This window comes from Poromitra crassiceps (assembly GCF_964638095.1).
Source record: "Poromitra crassiceps genome assembly, chromosome: 15".
Taxonomy (NCBI): Eukaryota; Metazoa; Chordata; class Actinopteri; order Beryciformes; family Melamphaidae; genus Poromitra; species Poromitra crassiceps.
Window position 1 is genome coordinate 29,937,666 of NC_139634.1, and position 15,846 is coordinate 29,953,511.

The 15,846-nt window shown below is 44.2% G+C and overlaps 2 protein-coding genes across 3 annotated transcripts in view; one reads left to right on the forward strand and one right to left on the reverse strand.

Moving 5' to 3' along the window:
- Positions 1-15,846, forward strand: part of tm9sf5 (transmembrane 9 superfamily protein member 5) — a 393,430-nt gene that overhangs the window by 18,769 nt on the left and 358,815 nt on the right. The gene's annotated exons all lie outside the window — the stretch shown is intronic.
- Positions 3,653-4,999, reverse strand: gpr101 (G protein-coupled receptor 101; the record flags this gene model as incomplete). Its single annotated transcript, XM_083651661.1, has 1 exon — positions 3,653-4,999. The coding sequence occupies one exon, from the start codon at positions 4,997-4,999 to the stop codon at positions 3,653-3,655; it is 1,347 nt and encodes a 448-aa protein (XP_083507787.1).

Below are 15,846 nucleotides of genomic sequence, written 5' to 3' on the forward strand. Positions count from 1 at the left end.
TAAATGTATTATAAAAAAATACTTAAAAAGTACAAATCCATGGTCTCATGGACCCCCTTGTGTGAGATCCCATACATAGCGTCTTTTGTGGGCACGTAGGCACCTTGTGTGGCTGGTGGCACCACATTGATATTGGAGTGTCGATATATATGTTTTTTTTGTTTTGTCTTGTGTGTTTATAATGTATGTTCTTTTTCTCCTTTTCTTTCCCCGTATCAGAGTTTGTTTGCTTTGTTTGTTGAGGTTCTGAAAATCACAAAATAAAATATTGGAAAGTACAAATCCTAAAAAAAAAAACTACTCAAGTACTTGTACTCTCAGCTGCAATACTTGTACTTGAGTAGCCTACTTGTACTTGAGTATTTTCCATCTCTGTGTGGATCTGTAAAACGAATCTTTTGACATGAATATAACACATAATACCCATTTTATTCACTTTTATTAATATAAACTGCAGAGAACCTTTGATGTTGGGTGATAACTTGACATGAAATAATACAAAAGCACAATAGAAATCACAAAATATGTAGTTTTTAAAGCAATTACAAATTCATTATTTTCTCTTATTTGATAAATATATTACATACTGTACTGTATTTAACAAAGAAAAATACTTCACAGAACAACACTGAAAATGGTACATGCCTTCCTAGTACACAGGTTTTGATTGTCAACAATAGCACAATGTGTTCCTTGTGAGTGACTTGTTGAATAATCAAACCCACTTCTCTCACATACACACACACACACACACACACACAGACATACACCTGTCCCGTCTCTGAGTTATCACTTTCTAATAGTTTCTCATGGACCTTCTCTCAAAGAGTCACAGATGATGACAATGAGAAGTGGCCGTGTGTGTGTGTGTGTGTGTGTGTGTGTGTGTGTGTGTGTGTGTGTGTGTGTGTATGTGTGTGTGTGCGTGCAAGCAGAATTTCGGCCGGGCTATGCCGTTTTACGTGCGATCGCATCGTAATTCGGTGATTGCCCTAATTACCTAATGATGATGTCATCGATGTCATCAGTGATAATGTCATCAGTGATGTCGTCCTTCCTGGCTGAGGCTATAATAAGTTCAGTGATGATGTCACCAAAGATGATGTAATCAGTGATGTCATCCGTGATGATGTATCACTGATGACATCATCATTAGGCAGCAGTGGGCGAGCTGCAGGGCGGGCGAGCCCATAACAAAACCTGGAGCATCCTGGTGCTCTCATTCTGCTTCATGTTCGTTCATGCTGTAGAAAATGTCTGCTTCTGTCTTTCTCTGGTCTTTCCCTAAACGTTATGCAATACTTGACAAATGAGGACTGGCCACTGCTTTAAATAATACACAAAATATCATAATGCACAGATGAGATCCTTTGGCAACAAATCATTTACCCGGCCAATTCAATACATTGCCTTTCTTATATGAGTTTTGAGGTACCCAAAATACTAACAGTAGGCTAAGGCAAACGGAGATGGAGTACCCAGCTTTCTTGTGTTAGGGAACTGATAGGCACAATGAACTACACAACTCATTCATTCAAAAGGCGCTTTGAGACTAGCTATAGAGCTAAGAAGGCAGTGGCAGGGACACACAAACAGAAATATTCACTTTATCAAGAAGATCCATGAATATGAATGGGCACTGTACATTTCTATACAACCAAAACCCTGAGTTCATTAGTTGCAGAGGGAATATAATACTATGAAGTCCAAAAAGGCTAGAGGGGGAATACAGGACCATGGACAGCACCCGTTTGCCACACTCCATTCTTGCAGTACACAGCTGCCTGCAATTACCATTGAGTTTCAAGTGAAACTTTCAATGTCTGGGCTAGGATCACTCTTAGGGGTTGAGGTTAATGTTAGAAACAGGGTCAGGGTTGGGTTTAGGTTTAAAAATGGCGTTAGGGTTAGATAGTTACATAGTGTGTGTGTGGGGATGCATGATAATCGAATATCAAAATTGGTTGGTAACAAGTGTTACCGAAGGTGGTGGCCTATATACCGACTCTCCCCGGTGTGGGAAGCAGCCGACAAACTATCTTTGAGGATTTCTCTGGCTTGACATTTTGACCACCAGTGTGGTAGGACAAGTAGGACAAGAGACTTGGATAGGATGAATAGACTGCTCTCAGTCTTACTTGAACTATCTCACACCCTCTCCTGTGTGTGTTCCCCCAGGTGGCAGGCAGCAAGTGTGTTCACTGCTTGATAAGACGCCCCAATTGGCCTCACTCTCTTTCCCCCACCGGCCGTTGAATAAACAGTTGTTCTTCTTCTACCCCCAACCTCAAGTATGGTGCAAGTCATTTCCAAACATAAGAGTGCCTCTTGTCGACAGTTACAAATAAATGCTACCGTAACAAAAACAACTGTGGCTCATAGCTAGAGGGAACTGATGACAATACCAACACACTATGATCCCACAAACCTTCTACCTCTACACAACAAGTCTAAATCTATGCATATCATTGAACTCAGACAAACGTGAACAGGATTTACAATTGATTTGAAGGCAAACACGAGGAAAACAATGTACAGTGTGCTCGACCTTAGCTTGTTCTGTTAAACCTTGAACCATGATTGCCTATTATAACATAGTTGCATCCATGTATGGTATTGGCATCACTGTCCAAAATTATAGTAATGCAGCTTTGTCGAGACAAAGCATAGCAGCTGCATGTATTTTGAAAGCTGTCTGACACAGACTTATTAACTGGCCATATGATTACTCTTAAAAATATATTTATGTAGCGAAATCAAAGAAATCTCATGGTTATGTAACAAAGCCGACTTCATGAAAATAATACTTTAGAAAACAATACATCCATTGTTTAGCCAACACTTCTATACATTCATAATGAACAATGGTTGAGATATAGTTGGTCCTTACCCATTTCATCAAGCTAATCTAAAAATGGTAAAAGGACATGTTGATGATCAAGTAGCTCAAATCACCACTCCTCAGTGGCGGACTGCATAATCGGGCACGTCGGGCAAATGCCCGGTGGCCTGGCCTGGCCTGGCCTGGCAAAAAAAAAAAAAGTTTTTTTTTTTTTTTTTTTTTTGCAGGCCAGGCCAGGCCACTCACTGAACAGCAGGCCAGGCGCCGCCTACTGGTTTACTAGTGGTTTTATTACTTTATTCAGGTTTAAAGTGGGTGCATCTCATTGTAAAATTGGACTTGGCCCAAATTGGGCTTCAAACGGCCCAAATTGGGCTTCAAACGGCCCAAATCGGGCTCAAACAGCCCAAATCTGGCTTAAAACGACCCAAATTGGGCTTCAAACGGCCCAAATTGGGCTTCAAACGGCCCAAATCTGGCTTTAAACGACCCAAATCTGGCTTCAAACCGCCCAAATTGGGCTTCAAACGGCCCAAATTGGGCTTCAAACGCCCCAAATTTTTCACCGGCGCCCTTCGGACGCCGGCACGCGCGTCGGCCCGTATCGGCCTGGCCTGCTTGGTATCTAATGCCCGGCCTGAATTATGATCCCAGTCCGCCCCTGCCACTCCTCCTAATGTCTGACTGAAAAACCCTGTTGTCAAAAAAGGCGTTGTTGCTTAGGTGGGACCATGCTGAGTGACGAGCTCTTTCACTGAGAGCCAATAATGGTCAAACCACCCAGTGAGTCGCCAAGGCAGTTTGTGTGTTTCACTTGCTGTGGACTGTGAGCTCCTTCTCAGAGCTGAGGCTGGTGCAGGTGGTCTCTTTATGGCTGTCCCTCGACTTCCTGTCCAAGGTGGGAGAGGAGGAGGAGGCGGTGCACTCCTCCCAGGGGCGCAAAGGGAAGACGCGTGCCGCCAGACTGGGCAGCGCGTGGGCCCCTGCTGAGCGTGCGTCGGTGGCGGTGAAGCAGCTCTCCACAGCGGAGCTCTGGCTGGGACGCCCCTGCTTGCAGAATGGCCCCCATAGCAAAGCCAGGAACTCCTTCCTCACACTGCGGTGCATGTAGCCATAGATGTAGGGGTGTAGGCAGCACTGTAAGAAGAAGAGCACAAGGGCCATGGAGGACAACCAGGGGGGCACGGCTGCACTGGAGCTCATAGATACAGTGTTTATGATGCTGTATGGTCCCATGCTCAGGATATATGAGGCCATAATCACAAAAACCACCCGAGCCGCCTTGCAGTGGTAGTGGAAGCGTCTGTGCCGGACTCGGACAGGGCACGCCCCAGCTGAGAAAGGGCCGTCGGGTGGTTGAGCCTGCGGGGGCTGCCTCTGGGGGCTGCTGGGACAGGGTGTCGTCGGGACGTCCTGTGGGTGGGGCTGGGAGTGGGATTGCGTCTGAACGGGGTGCACGAGGGCATTCTGCCTCCGAGCGGCCCTGAACACCATCCAGTAGCATGCTAGCATGATGAGCACAGGCAGCCAGAAGGAGAAGGTTGACACCACAGCAGAGTAGGACAGGCTGGAGGACCACACCACTGAGCACACGTTGTGGCGTCGGTCAAAGTCGATGGCGCCCCAGCCGTAGAGCGGCGGCGTGCTCTGCAGAAGGCTGAACACCCAGGTGCAGATGATCAGGTTGGTGCCCAGGTGAGGGGTCATGCGAGTGGGATAGGACAGAGGGTGGATGATGGCCAGATAGCGGTCCACGGACACAACTATAATGGTGTTGACCCCTGCGAATGCAAAAAGGTGCATGAGCACCACCAGGGCTTGGCACAGGCGGGCGTCCAGAGGCCACACGCCTGGCACCGTGGCCGCGATGGCAAAGGGCATCACTAATATGGTCTGCAGGAGGTCTGCCAAGAGGAGGTTGAGAACAAAGCGGTTGGCCACGTGGAGGAGCTGAGGCTTCCTCTGGAACACCAGCAGAACAACCACATTCCCAAACAGGGACACGCACACAATGAGAGTGATCAGCACCATCGTCACCACGCTGTTAGCAGCAGTGGAGGCCCAGAGCGGGTCGTGGCTGGAGCTGCTGAAGCCAGGGTCCCAGGGCACATCGCTCAAATTCATGCTGCTCACACCGGGCGCCTGAGAGCTGGGCATGGTTTGTCCGACGCAGCGAGCGACGACGCGGTGCCAGTGGGTTCATGTGTGGCTTCACTTCCGGCAGAGTGTTGAGCCGATGTTAGTTTGCTCTCATCTTGATCAAGAGAATAACAAGGGAGAAAGCAGGCTGATGTTTAGGCTATGCTTACTTTTCAGTTATGACATGCCTATACTGTATGATATAAGCTCTTATTCACTTATTCACTCTATGAATTTCAGCTGCAGAATTCAACATGTATATCACATTACCAACAAAACAATCTCAGTTGCATCTCAACACAAAATAGCATCGACACATTAACATTAGGCTATATGTAGCTAAATGGAGCACTATCATGGTGCCATCTTCATCAACACTGATTCTATTCATGGTCATTAATCCATGAACATTTCAGCCATAAATAATGCCTCATTGTCATTCATCTTGCAGCTTGCATCTACAAGCAAAAATGCAAATGCAAAAGGAAATTATTTAATGTCTGCTGGACAACAAATCAACGCACAAATTCAATCCCCAACATCGATCTGAATGCCAAAAACGGTTACACACATCGTGTATAATGTGAAAATGATATATATTACCTTGAAATGACCGCCAGTGATGCGATGTTTTGGCTGAGGATGCTCGGTCTCCCGTGCTCGGCTTTCATCGTTTTGCTCCCATTTCAGCCACCGCTCTAGTCAATGATGGCAGCGCTTTCACGGCTCAACTAACGAAGAGTATGCCACAAGCTTTACGGCGCTATCTTCACCCAGCGGGGGGTCTCTCATCCAGACCATGGTCTGTGATCCTGTCTTACGTCGGTCTACCGCACTTTTCGGATTTCATGGGAGATCGAACATTTATTAGCCTGTGTGATGAGCTTTCCCCCAGCTGCTTACGGTCGGGTCTCGTCTCCGTGGTGGTCAGAACACCATGACACCTGCATCTCCATGCACGCTGTAAGCTGTCACCGACCCCCTCCCATTTCCCCGTTGTTTTGAACAGGCTACCTGACTGACACGTCTTACAATGCTGGGAATATAAACTGCACGCGTTTTCCATAATTTCCCTGCTGCGTTTATTACCAGGCGGAGGCTGCTAGAGTTCTGATATGGGGCACTGAGATATATTAATTCTTTATTAGCCTATTATGTAGGGCAGGGCAGGGCAGGCTATATGTCGATGATATGGGGTCATTTTATGGTTGAAGGTGTTTTTTCCCCTTTCAGCAATATGTAGGCGTGTAAATCTGCCTATTTAACAAGGACTAGGGATATTTCGGTTATAGTTTAGTTTGCTGAGTGTTTAGTCCAATACGATTGGTTAAGTGATCTAGCCCAGTGATTCCTAACCAGCAGCCTGTTGCACCAGCTGAACGTAAGTTCTGTCTTAAAGGAGAACTTACCTCCAAAACACTTTTTTTCAGCTTTTAACCAATATATATGACTTTGGGGGTGATGTGTGAAGAATTCTGGTCAGAATTTCCACATTTGACACCAAACTGTTGCCATTTTACCATTTGTATCATTTTTCAGCAGCATACCTGGCATAAGCGCCCTCTAAGGGTGTAACACTGCTTTTTTTTTTCTCTCAAATGAATGGGATATTTGACACGTCGTGACGTCACGGTGACCCAAAGACTATGGGATTTCAAGATAATTACTCCCCTACCCCCCCTGTACCCTTTCGGCTCCTCAGAACTCCAAGCCTATTTCTATTGAAGTTTGCTCTTAAAATACTGAACCAAACGTCGTCAAAGTTGGTACATGTCTTAATTATAGTTAGTTTCCCGCTGAATGTGTCACTTTATTGATATCTTACCTGGATAAGCACGAATGATGATGTTTATATTATCAGTCCGAGTTGCAAGCACTGTCTCCAGCCCAGGCAGGCGAGAGTCGTACTGTTACATGGACGAGCCCCAAGCTCCGCGGGCGCGCGCAGCAGGCCAGCAGCAGCTGGGCTCTCTGTGCTCTGAGAGCAGCAGAGAGAGCAGTCTGATATTTCCGCAAACAAATATGGTCGCAGTTTAGCGCACATGTAAAATATAACGCTATACTACGACGTGACAACGTGACAAAGCTTCTCTAAACACATCGGCTACTATCATATTTCCCTGCATCCCTCCTACTGAGATTATATCGGTAATGATTTTGGACAGACTGAATGCGCGGAGGAGGAGGAGAGATCTGCCGCTCTGCCCTGAGTAGCCCTGAGAGACACTCGCCTCGCTCCGACTACTGTGCCCGTCTGTGAAAAGCGTCCTGTCCAGTCGCACCTTCGCAAACAGATGCGGGATTCCCTCAATCCTGTACCCAATCTCAGACTGTATTCTCTAAATCGCACACCAGCTATTTCTGTCTGTTTGTTTGTTGCTCCGTGAGGTTACGAGCGCCCCATGCATGCAGCAGGCTGTTTCGCCAGCCTGGGTCTGGCAGGAGGGACGAGGCGCAGCCTGCCCTGCACTGCGCTGAGAGGAAAACCTTTGCACAACTTTTAACAAGAATCACGAAAAGCCCCCAAACTAAAATTAAAAACGGATTTCATTGCGCGGTTTATCTCTAGTTAGACGAGGGAATTACGTGGAGAAATCTCGCATTGTGTTACCCCAGAGCGAGAGGTTTGTCCTCACTGTGTGCTGTGTGCTGCGAGCAGCGAGGCTCTTAACGTAAGTTTAGACAAGCCACGCACACACACATGGGACAAAATGGGACAAAAATAATTAAATTTCTAGTTCGCCACTGAATGGCCAAATTGATATAACTATCAACCATTTCAGGATTTTCTGTTTCCATACAGGCCACCAGCGTTGGCTAGTTGTTGATAATTATAAAGATATTGCCCCTCTCAAATAAATTATTTTTGAGGCAGTAGGCAAACTGTAATGGCGTCGATTTCCGAAAAAAAATCTTGACTTAACACAGCCAAAGAGTCTAGTATAGACAAGAGTATATGTCATTTCTTGGTTTTTTCCATAGGTATTTTCAAATCACTGTTCTAATACATATCTAGGGGGTAAGTCCTCCTTTAAGTTAGGGTGTAAAGTCCACACTAACTGCTACGTTCAAACTAGTTAGTTTGACACTAAAGTTGTGTCTTTGTTGAGTTGCACCACGGAGACGTAAGATACATCTTAACTAGTAGTCCTTAAACCTCACACTAGCCAAAATAGTGTCGCAGAAAATGACGTGTACAGTATCTGTGACCAATCAGTGAAAAGCACGGTGGAAACTGTGTTTATTTACCGTTGTTTAAGTAAGTGGAGTGAAAACAGGACATGTTGCAAACCGCAAATTAGTGCTTTCATAATATTTCATCAACACTAATCAAATGAGAACGTTATTGAGTAACGTTCGTTTAGGTTCATATTACTGTTAACGTTTATCTGTGAGCTCTTCATCAGTAGGCTATTGTAGGCTAATTTACCACCATCCTGCCTCGCTAAATTGTTGCGGTTATTTTAATTTGTATGCAGTGCTGCAGCTTGTGGGCAACAAAAGCGTGAGTCATAAATATCAAAGGGTGTAATTACTGTAACAATTGATCACGGAGAGCGCGTTGCGGACGCAAAACAACGATGCGCCACGGTGCCAATACTCTTGTGCCAAGTTGCAATCCGTGCCAACTGCTATTTTACGGAGGACTTTACACCTAGTAAGACGTAGGTGTAAATTTTAAGTTCTAACTTATGCCTACGTTGTAACTATTTCACTTGGTGCAACCCAAATATTTTTAGTAGTGCGTAAACTCGGACTTAGTGAGACTTTACGTTCAAACTAGCTTACGTTTCAACTTACGCACAGCTGGTGCAACCCACTGCAGGGGATGATGTAGTCTACCCCTAGGGGTAGCCTACTTGAGCAGCTTGCACTTGGAAAGATGGGGATTATTTATTTCCAAAATTATAAAAACAATATTAAAAGTAATTTCATAGGCCCAACTTGGTAAAACTGGCGACTTTTTAAATTTCAAACTGTCAGGATTGTATTTAATCAGATCTAAACAGCTCAAGGGGTAGGCTACATCGGTGGTTCTCAACTGGTGGGTCGGGACCTAAAAGTGGGTCATGGGGCTGTTTTGAGTGGGTCACGGATGTGTGTATGAAAGAAAAAGATCTACTCCTTGAGGATGCCGGCGTCCACGGCCAACACTGTTGTCTTTCAGAGGCTCCCAGCAAACATCGTCTTGACCGCGACATCACCAGACGATAGAATTGTGGTTTGGCATCTACCATCTAAGTCTGACGTTCTCTCCACATTCCTCCAAAGTAACGTTTAGACTGTCACTTCAAAACAAAAAATATTGACCTCATATTGCTTTGAAAACACCACATGTGTCTTTTGTGTTTTTGTTGAATAAAATGTCATTTGATTGACAATTTACCTGTTGTGTGATCAGATACTCACAGTGTGACATGCACTCCACCTGCAATGACGACTTTTATTGAACGCCCTTTTCTTTTTTTAATATGAAAACACGTTTATGTCATATAAGTGCAAGTGTCTCTTGCTATGGGCTTGTATTTATCACAAACTTCCTGAATCCTGTGGTATTGTCCCATTTCTCTTGCCTTAACTAAACGCAGTGTTGTGGGTTTTTGGATGTGCTATGCTGTCTGCTAAAGTCACGTTGGTTATATTATCGTAAATGATATAAATATACCTGTCTCATCGCTGGTTGAAATCATGAAACAGAATTAGCTAGGCAGCTAGCCTATCAACGCAACTTCCAGTCGGGACCGTCAAAATGCTAAGTGCTCAATGTTAAGTATCTCTATATATAACCAAATCCGTAGCATTTGTAACTAATTCGGTGGCCTAATGGATAAGACACATGACTGCGAATTACGTCGCTAAGATTTCCATTCAGAATATATAATTAGACCCTGACTAGATGTAGTGGTTTGACGTGCAGCAGACGGTACGTGAAAATGTTTGCTGGGCTGTAGCAGCAACACTGCTGTCTGTCAGAGGCTGTAGCAGGCTCATTTTTCTAAAGCCAGATATGGTATCCTCTGAAACTAGAAGGCCTAATATAAGGCATCCATTGGTACCAAACATTCATGCTAGCTGCGAGCATCATCAGTTTAAACTTGTTTAAAAAGCATATTGGCCTAAAATAATTTCAGAAATGTGGGTCATAACTTAATGACTAAGGAAAAATGTGGGTCGTGAGGTTAGACCAGTTGAGAACCCCTGGGCTACATAACACAAAAGGGTTGGGAAACACTGATCTAGCCTATAGCCTACATAGGATTATAGTAGGGAGACCGGGTATGGTTGTAACACATTTTGTCTTAGTCCCTGTATAACTCTGAGAGTTCTGTATTCTGGTGTGTTAGATCTCTCAAATTTTGACACAAAATGCCCACATTTCATTGTCTGACAAATATCCATCACTTAACCTCTCCGCCATTCGCCAATCGATCTGAAACTTCACATGGGCATTGAACATTGGAAGAGACAAGTCTGAAGCGTCTTCCCCCCCCCCCCCAACTCCCTTTGTCCATGTTCTGTGGGCATGAATTATAACTGTTTATGGTGCATTCGCAGAATGTAGAAGAGGCAGTCTGGCTTGAGAGACTAAAGGCTCAATGGCCATATGCAGTTTCAGATCGATTGGCCAACCCGTTGCGAGATAAATGTATTCAGAGAGGACTTATGCAGGACATTGTGACGTGACACTGCATAAGTGCATAAGTCCTCTCTGAATACATTTATCTCGCAACGGGTTGGCCAATCGAGGGAGTGATGAAGCAGGTTTTTCCATTTTCCCAAATTGAAGCTGTTTATCAACATTTGACCATTTTTGGTCAGTTTGCATGGAGTTGTGGTACGCTCATCTATCAGGGTATGGACTAGTATGATTTAATATAGATAATAACTAGACTCATTGTGTTCACACGTGATCTCACTGTGTTCCCATGTGACATTCCATTCTTAAATTCCATTCCACAGACAAGACAGCTTATGTCATTCTGACCGTGAGCGGAGGACAGTGACAAGCTCACTCAGAGATGTGGCTTTGCTGGGCTGCTGTCTTGGCTTTCGTTCATCTCCTCTCGACTGCTGCCCTTGCTTCTACGAGCTATAGTCAAAACATAGCTTGTGAAGAGATGTAAGATATGGGAGAATGCGATGTGAGATATGTGAGGAGACAGTATAAAGCCTGTGTGTCATTCTGTACTGAGCTCCTGATCTGGAAACAAGCAAGCTTTTCCAGGGAGCCAGTCTCTATGCAAATGGAAATATTCTGTTTGCAAAGATGTATGTTTGGCTGAATACATTTATGTGAGACAACTTTCCTGACTCCTGGCTTTAATTATTATTTTGATGTCCAAACTGGTTTTCTGGTCACCGGTCTCTATTATTGGCTTGAGATGCTGTTGGTTAATGTGGGAGAAGAATGTTGATATTGATACAAATTCCATGCTATGACAATAGAGTATTCCCTTTTTGAAAGAGCCCAGAAATAGACTGCACCATTATGTAAAATTAAAGTTATTATACTACTCTTTATTATGTCATTTTCATTTTGATTCAACAATTTGGCCTAGTCTGCCACTCACACTTGAAACCAATATTGCACCACCTGCCCCTAAAACGAACCCCTATCATACATAAGGCTCTGTTCCATTCACTTTAAAATCGAATTTCATCATAACATGCAACTTTTTGAATGTTAAAAATATTCAATCCAGTTTCAGCAACTCTTTTGAGGATAGATGGTCACAGGCATGGACAATACGTTGTTACTTGGCAAAGTATGGTGCTGAGTTGTTGATTGGTAAATGAGCTAATGATTGGTAAACCAGCAGAACTTGAACTGATTAAGAATAAAATCTTCACTTGTGAAAAAGTGATGTGAAAATGTTGCGATATTATGAGTGATGTGAAAATGTTGCGATATTATGATTACACCATTATCCTCCTGCGCTACATTAGCTCGCCTCTGACAAGACATGGCTTAAAGATAGACTTTGATTGGTTCTTACTGAAACATGTGATTTGATGGGAAAATAGATCCTTATACTGATCTGAAATTTACATTCTGAGCTAGAATGATTGTTTTGAAATATTTGACACCACATCAAGAGCACAACATGTGGGCAACTCAATTTTGATCAAACATTCAGAGAGAACCTTTTATGGTGCACTCCTCTTATAGTGATCACCATGGGACGGGTCAAAGTGATCACTATAGATAGATAGATACTTTATTAGGGCCACGGAGCAGTGTTGGTGGTCATTGAAAGACAAAACAAACACAACACTATAAGACATTACAACTCACACAGATTTTTTCCCCCTGAAGTCTACAGCTATTTCCATTGTTTTTTATGTATCTGTAGACCTTATTCGCTAACCCCGGACAGCGCCATATTGTTGACATACCGTCCCGCAGCTGACGACTATAGTAACGGCCTTATTGTCGTTTCTGTTCCATTACAAAATAGCGATAGTGATGACAGCAATAAAAACCCCAGAGTTGTTGTTTGTATGCTGCCGTTAATGCCTGTAATAATAAACAAAAGAAAAAACGAGGTGAACAGACTTTGCTGTGAGGAGCTGTCAGAAAGTTTCACCTGTCTCTCCTAACTATCCACAAATCTCCTGTGCTGCTCACGTATCCTCAGTTTCGCTCCCTTCACGTCTGTGGACGGTAGAGATAGAAACAAACCACGGGGACTTTATTGCTGTCATTACTACAGCCATGCCTAACGCAGGTCACCATCCGAACACAATTGGAACGATACAGGTAACGCTAACGGCGGCTAGCTTCCTATAAACGCTGCTCTCACATAGGTTGTCACTTAAAGCTGCAGCGCTATGTCAACAATATGGCGGCGGTGGGCGTGCCCGTACGTGAGTGATGTCAATCGAATAAGGTCTATAAGCGACTGATCATTATAACAATCTTTTTTCGTTTTCTTTATTTCTCATGCAGATTGCCATCTAATTGACATTTGTATGTATTACATGACTTTAAAAATCCATACAGTAAGTTAGGCCTCCAGCTGTTTCAAACTTGCGTAGACTGAGACGCCACCATCTCTCCAGACAGAGATGCCGTGATCTCTCCATATACAGACAGACATGCACCAAGTATCGCTGCTATATCTCATTGGCTCATTTTTGGCAGTTTGTAAGTAAAAAAATAAATAAAATTACTGTAGTTTTAAACATTTTCTCCATTGTTCTCAGGTGAGACAAGGCCCAAAATGATCACTGCAAGCGGAGTATTGATCACTATAAGGCTTATAGAATAAGCAAATTATATAAACAGCATCTGTATAGGGATGAACCAAGCTTTTTGATCAATATAAGCGGTTGATCACTAAAACCGTGATCACTATAAGCGGATTCCACTGTAATTCCAAGCTCTATGTCCGTACCGTATCTCCATTCAGATAAGCCATCATTTTGATTGCTGGAAACAAAAACAAAAAGTCTCTAACATCTCTCAGCCTTTCTAAAGACACAAAACAACAAAAGCAGGACTGACTACATTCCGCAATCCAATTAGTCTGTAGCTTACATGGCCTAGTAATCAAGACCCATAATTCGCTCTCATTTCAAGTCTTTGCCCGATCTGAGGTATCAAAAAGTCCTTTGATGTGACTTGCAAGCGCCCCGTGTTAGATTTAGATTGCAAATGAAATGCTGCTGGCCGTAAAGGGATGGGAAGATGCGCCCCCTGTTCCTTATGATGCATGGCCCCTGGTTCAAAGGGAGGCCTGCTGCCTGCACAGGCTTATGGGATTAGACTGGCATGACAGTATGCATGTCAGGGTTGGCCTCAGGTGCCACACACCGTCTCTGTCTCTCTGTCTCCCTCTCTTTGTCTGTTTCTCTCTCACACTCACTCACTCACTCACTCACTCATTCACTCACCCACTCACTCACTCACTCACTCACTCACTCACTCACCCACTCACTCACTCACCCACTCACTCACTCACTCTGTCACTCACTCACTCACTCACTCACCCACTCACTCACTCACTCACTGCTACACATGGCTTACACATGCTAGTCTCACATGGTCACACCCAACGTCTTATGTCAGCACCGGAGGGTCTGAATCACAAGTCAGCATTTCCGGGTTTTGCCAGAGGAAATCCCCTGGCTCCAATAGGATCACGGCGGAAGTCCGGCTCTCTGCGTGCATTGGTGCATCATTGAAAATGTACCGCCCACGAGTTGCATTACACAAATAAGGAGGTCTGTGGTTGGTCAATTCTGTTTGTCACACATTTTGTTTTGGTCTTAAGCTGTGTTCACACCGAGATATTTATTTTTCGCTCTGTCGCTCAAGTCAACCCTTTGGAATCGCTCTGTCGCTCTGTTTAAATCGCTCATCAACAGGCACACGAAATGACGGACATGTGGGGGATATAACGTTACGCAATGTCATGCTGTTTGTCCACTACGAGCCACCGTCATTGTTTACAAGCTAAGCCTATCAGCGTGCTCCTAATGCGAGCTGCATACCGGTAGTACAGACTTCACTTCATGTCAGCTGTCAGCCTGTCAATGCGGTTTGTTGCCAAACCAGCGGTTTGTTCCAAGCCAGAGTGATCCTTGACTCGCTCTCACACGGCAGCCAATCAGCATTGAACAGCGAGCGACTGATGCCAGCGTATTTTCGCTCGAGTTGGAATATTTCATCTTGAGCGACGAGCGTATTTTCTCCCTGTCGCTCTGTCTCTGCCGCTCGGACGCCCAGCGATTATTCTCCCAGGCGAATATACGCTCAATCGCTTGTTTGCATTGACTTTGTATGTAAACTCGACGCCAGCGAAAAACTTTAATAGGTCGGTGTGAATGCACCTTTAGGGGCGTTCCTTAACCACTTTTCAAGAGTTGTGCATGCACCATACGTACGTTATCTATGACTGGCTACTGTGAGACTATACACATGCAAACCCGACCACAACTTGTGTGTATGGCCTTTGGATGACTATAGGCCCTTTTCACAGTGGCCATTTTGTGTCGAAAAGGCAGGATAAACACAGGTGCAAGCAAAACACTAATGAGGGTTTCCCACTTTCAATCTTTGAAGCTGGAAACCCTCATTACTGTTTTGCTTGCACCTGTGTTTATCCTGCCTTTTCGACACAAAATGGCCACTGTGAAAAGGGCCCATTCCCTCTCTCTCCTCCTAGCTCTCTGTCTCTGTAACACTCTTTCTGTATCTCTTTAACACACACACACACACACACACACACACACACACACACACACACACACACACACACACACACACACAAATCATCATCAATGTTTGGTGTGAATAAGTGGTGCACCTTTAGCCTTGATTAGACTGTATTAAAAATAAAAAGGAACATGATGTCCTATGAGCTATGACATCAGAGCCCTTCTCTTGTTGTCATAGGAACAGTTTGAGAGACTGAAGATATGAGCTCTTAATCGTGGGAGAAACAGATGTTTGAGTGAATGAAATCAGATTGTCTGCTTGTCAGTGGAGCTTTCTTTAACGAGTCATAAAAGACAAGGTCGACAAGTTCTGCTAAGGCCCGGTGAACACTGGGCCATGAGAAGATCCTTGCAGTAAAGATCTGCTAAACATAAAGGGATACGTTTGACTGAATGGAGTGAGTAAAAATCCCATTTGATAAGGAACCAACATAAAAAAGTACATTTTACATACTTTTGATTGATGCTGTCAGAATAACATAAGAGATTAGTGTTCACTCCAAAACGGTTGTCAAACACACCAAGGGCTCAGGAGCACCATCTAGTGCCAAACACAGCATAGTACATTTCTTAATGCCTGCCAACATGGACAACAGAAAGGTGAATACAATTTTGCACTGCCTATTAATATTCTGAATGTG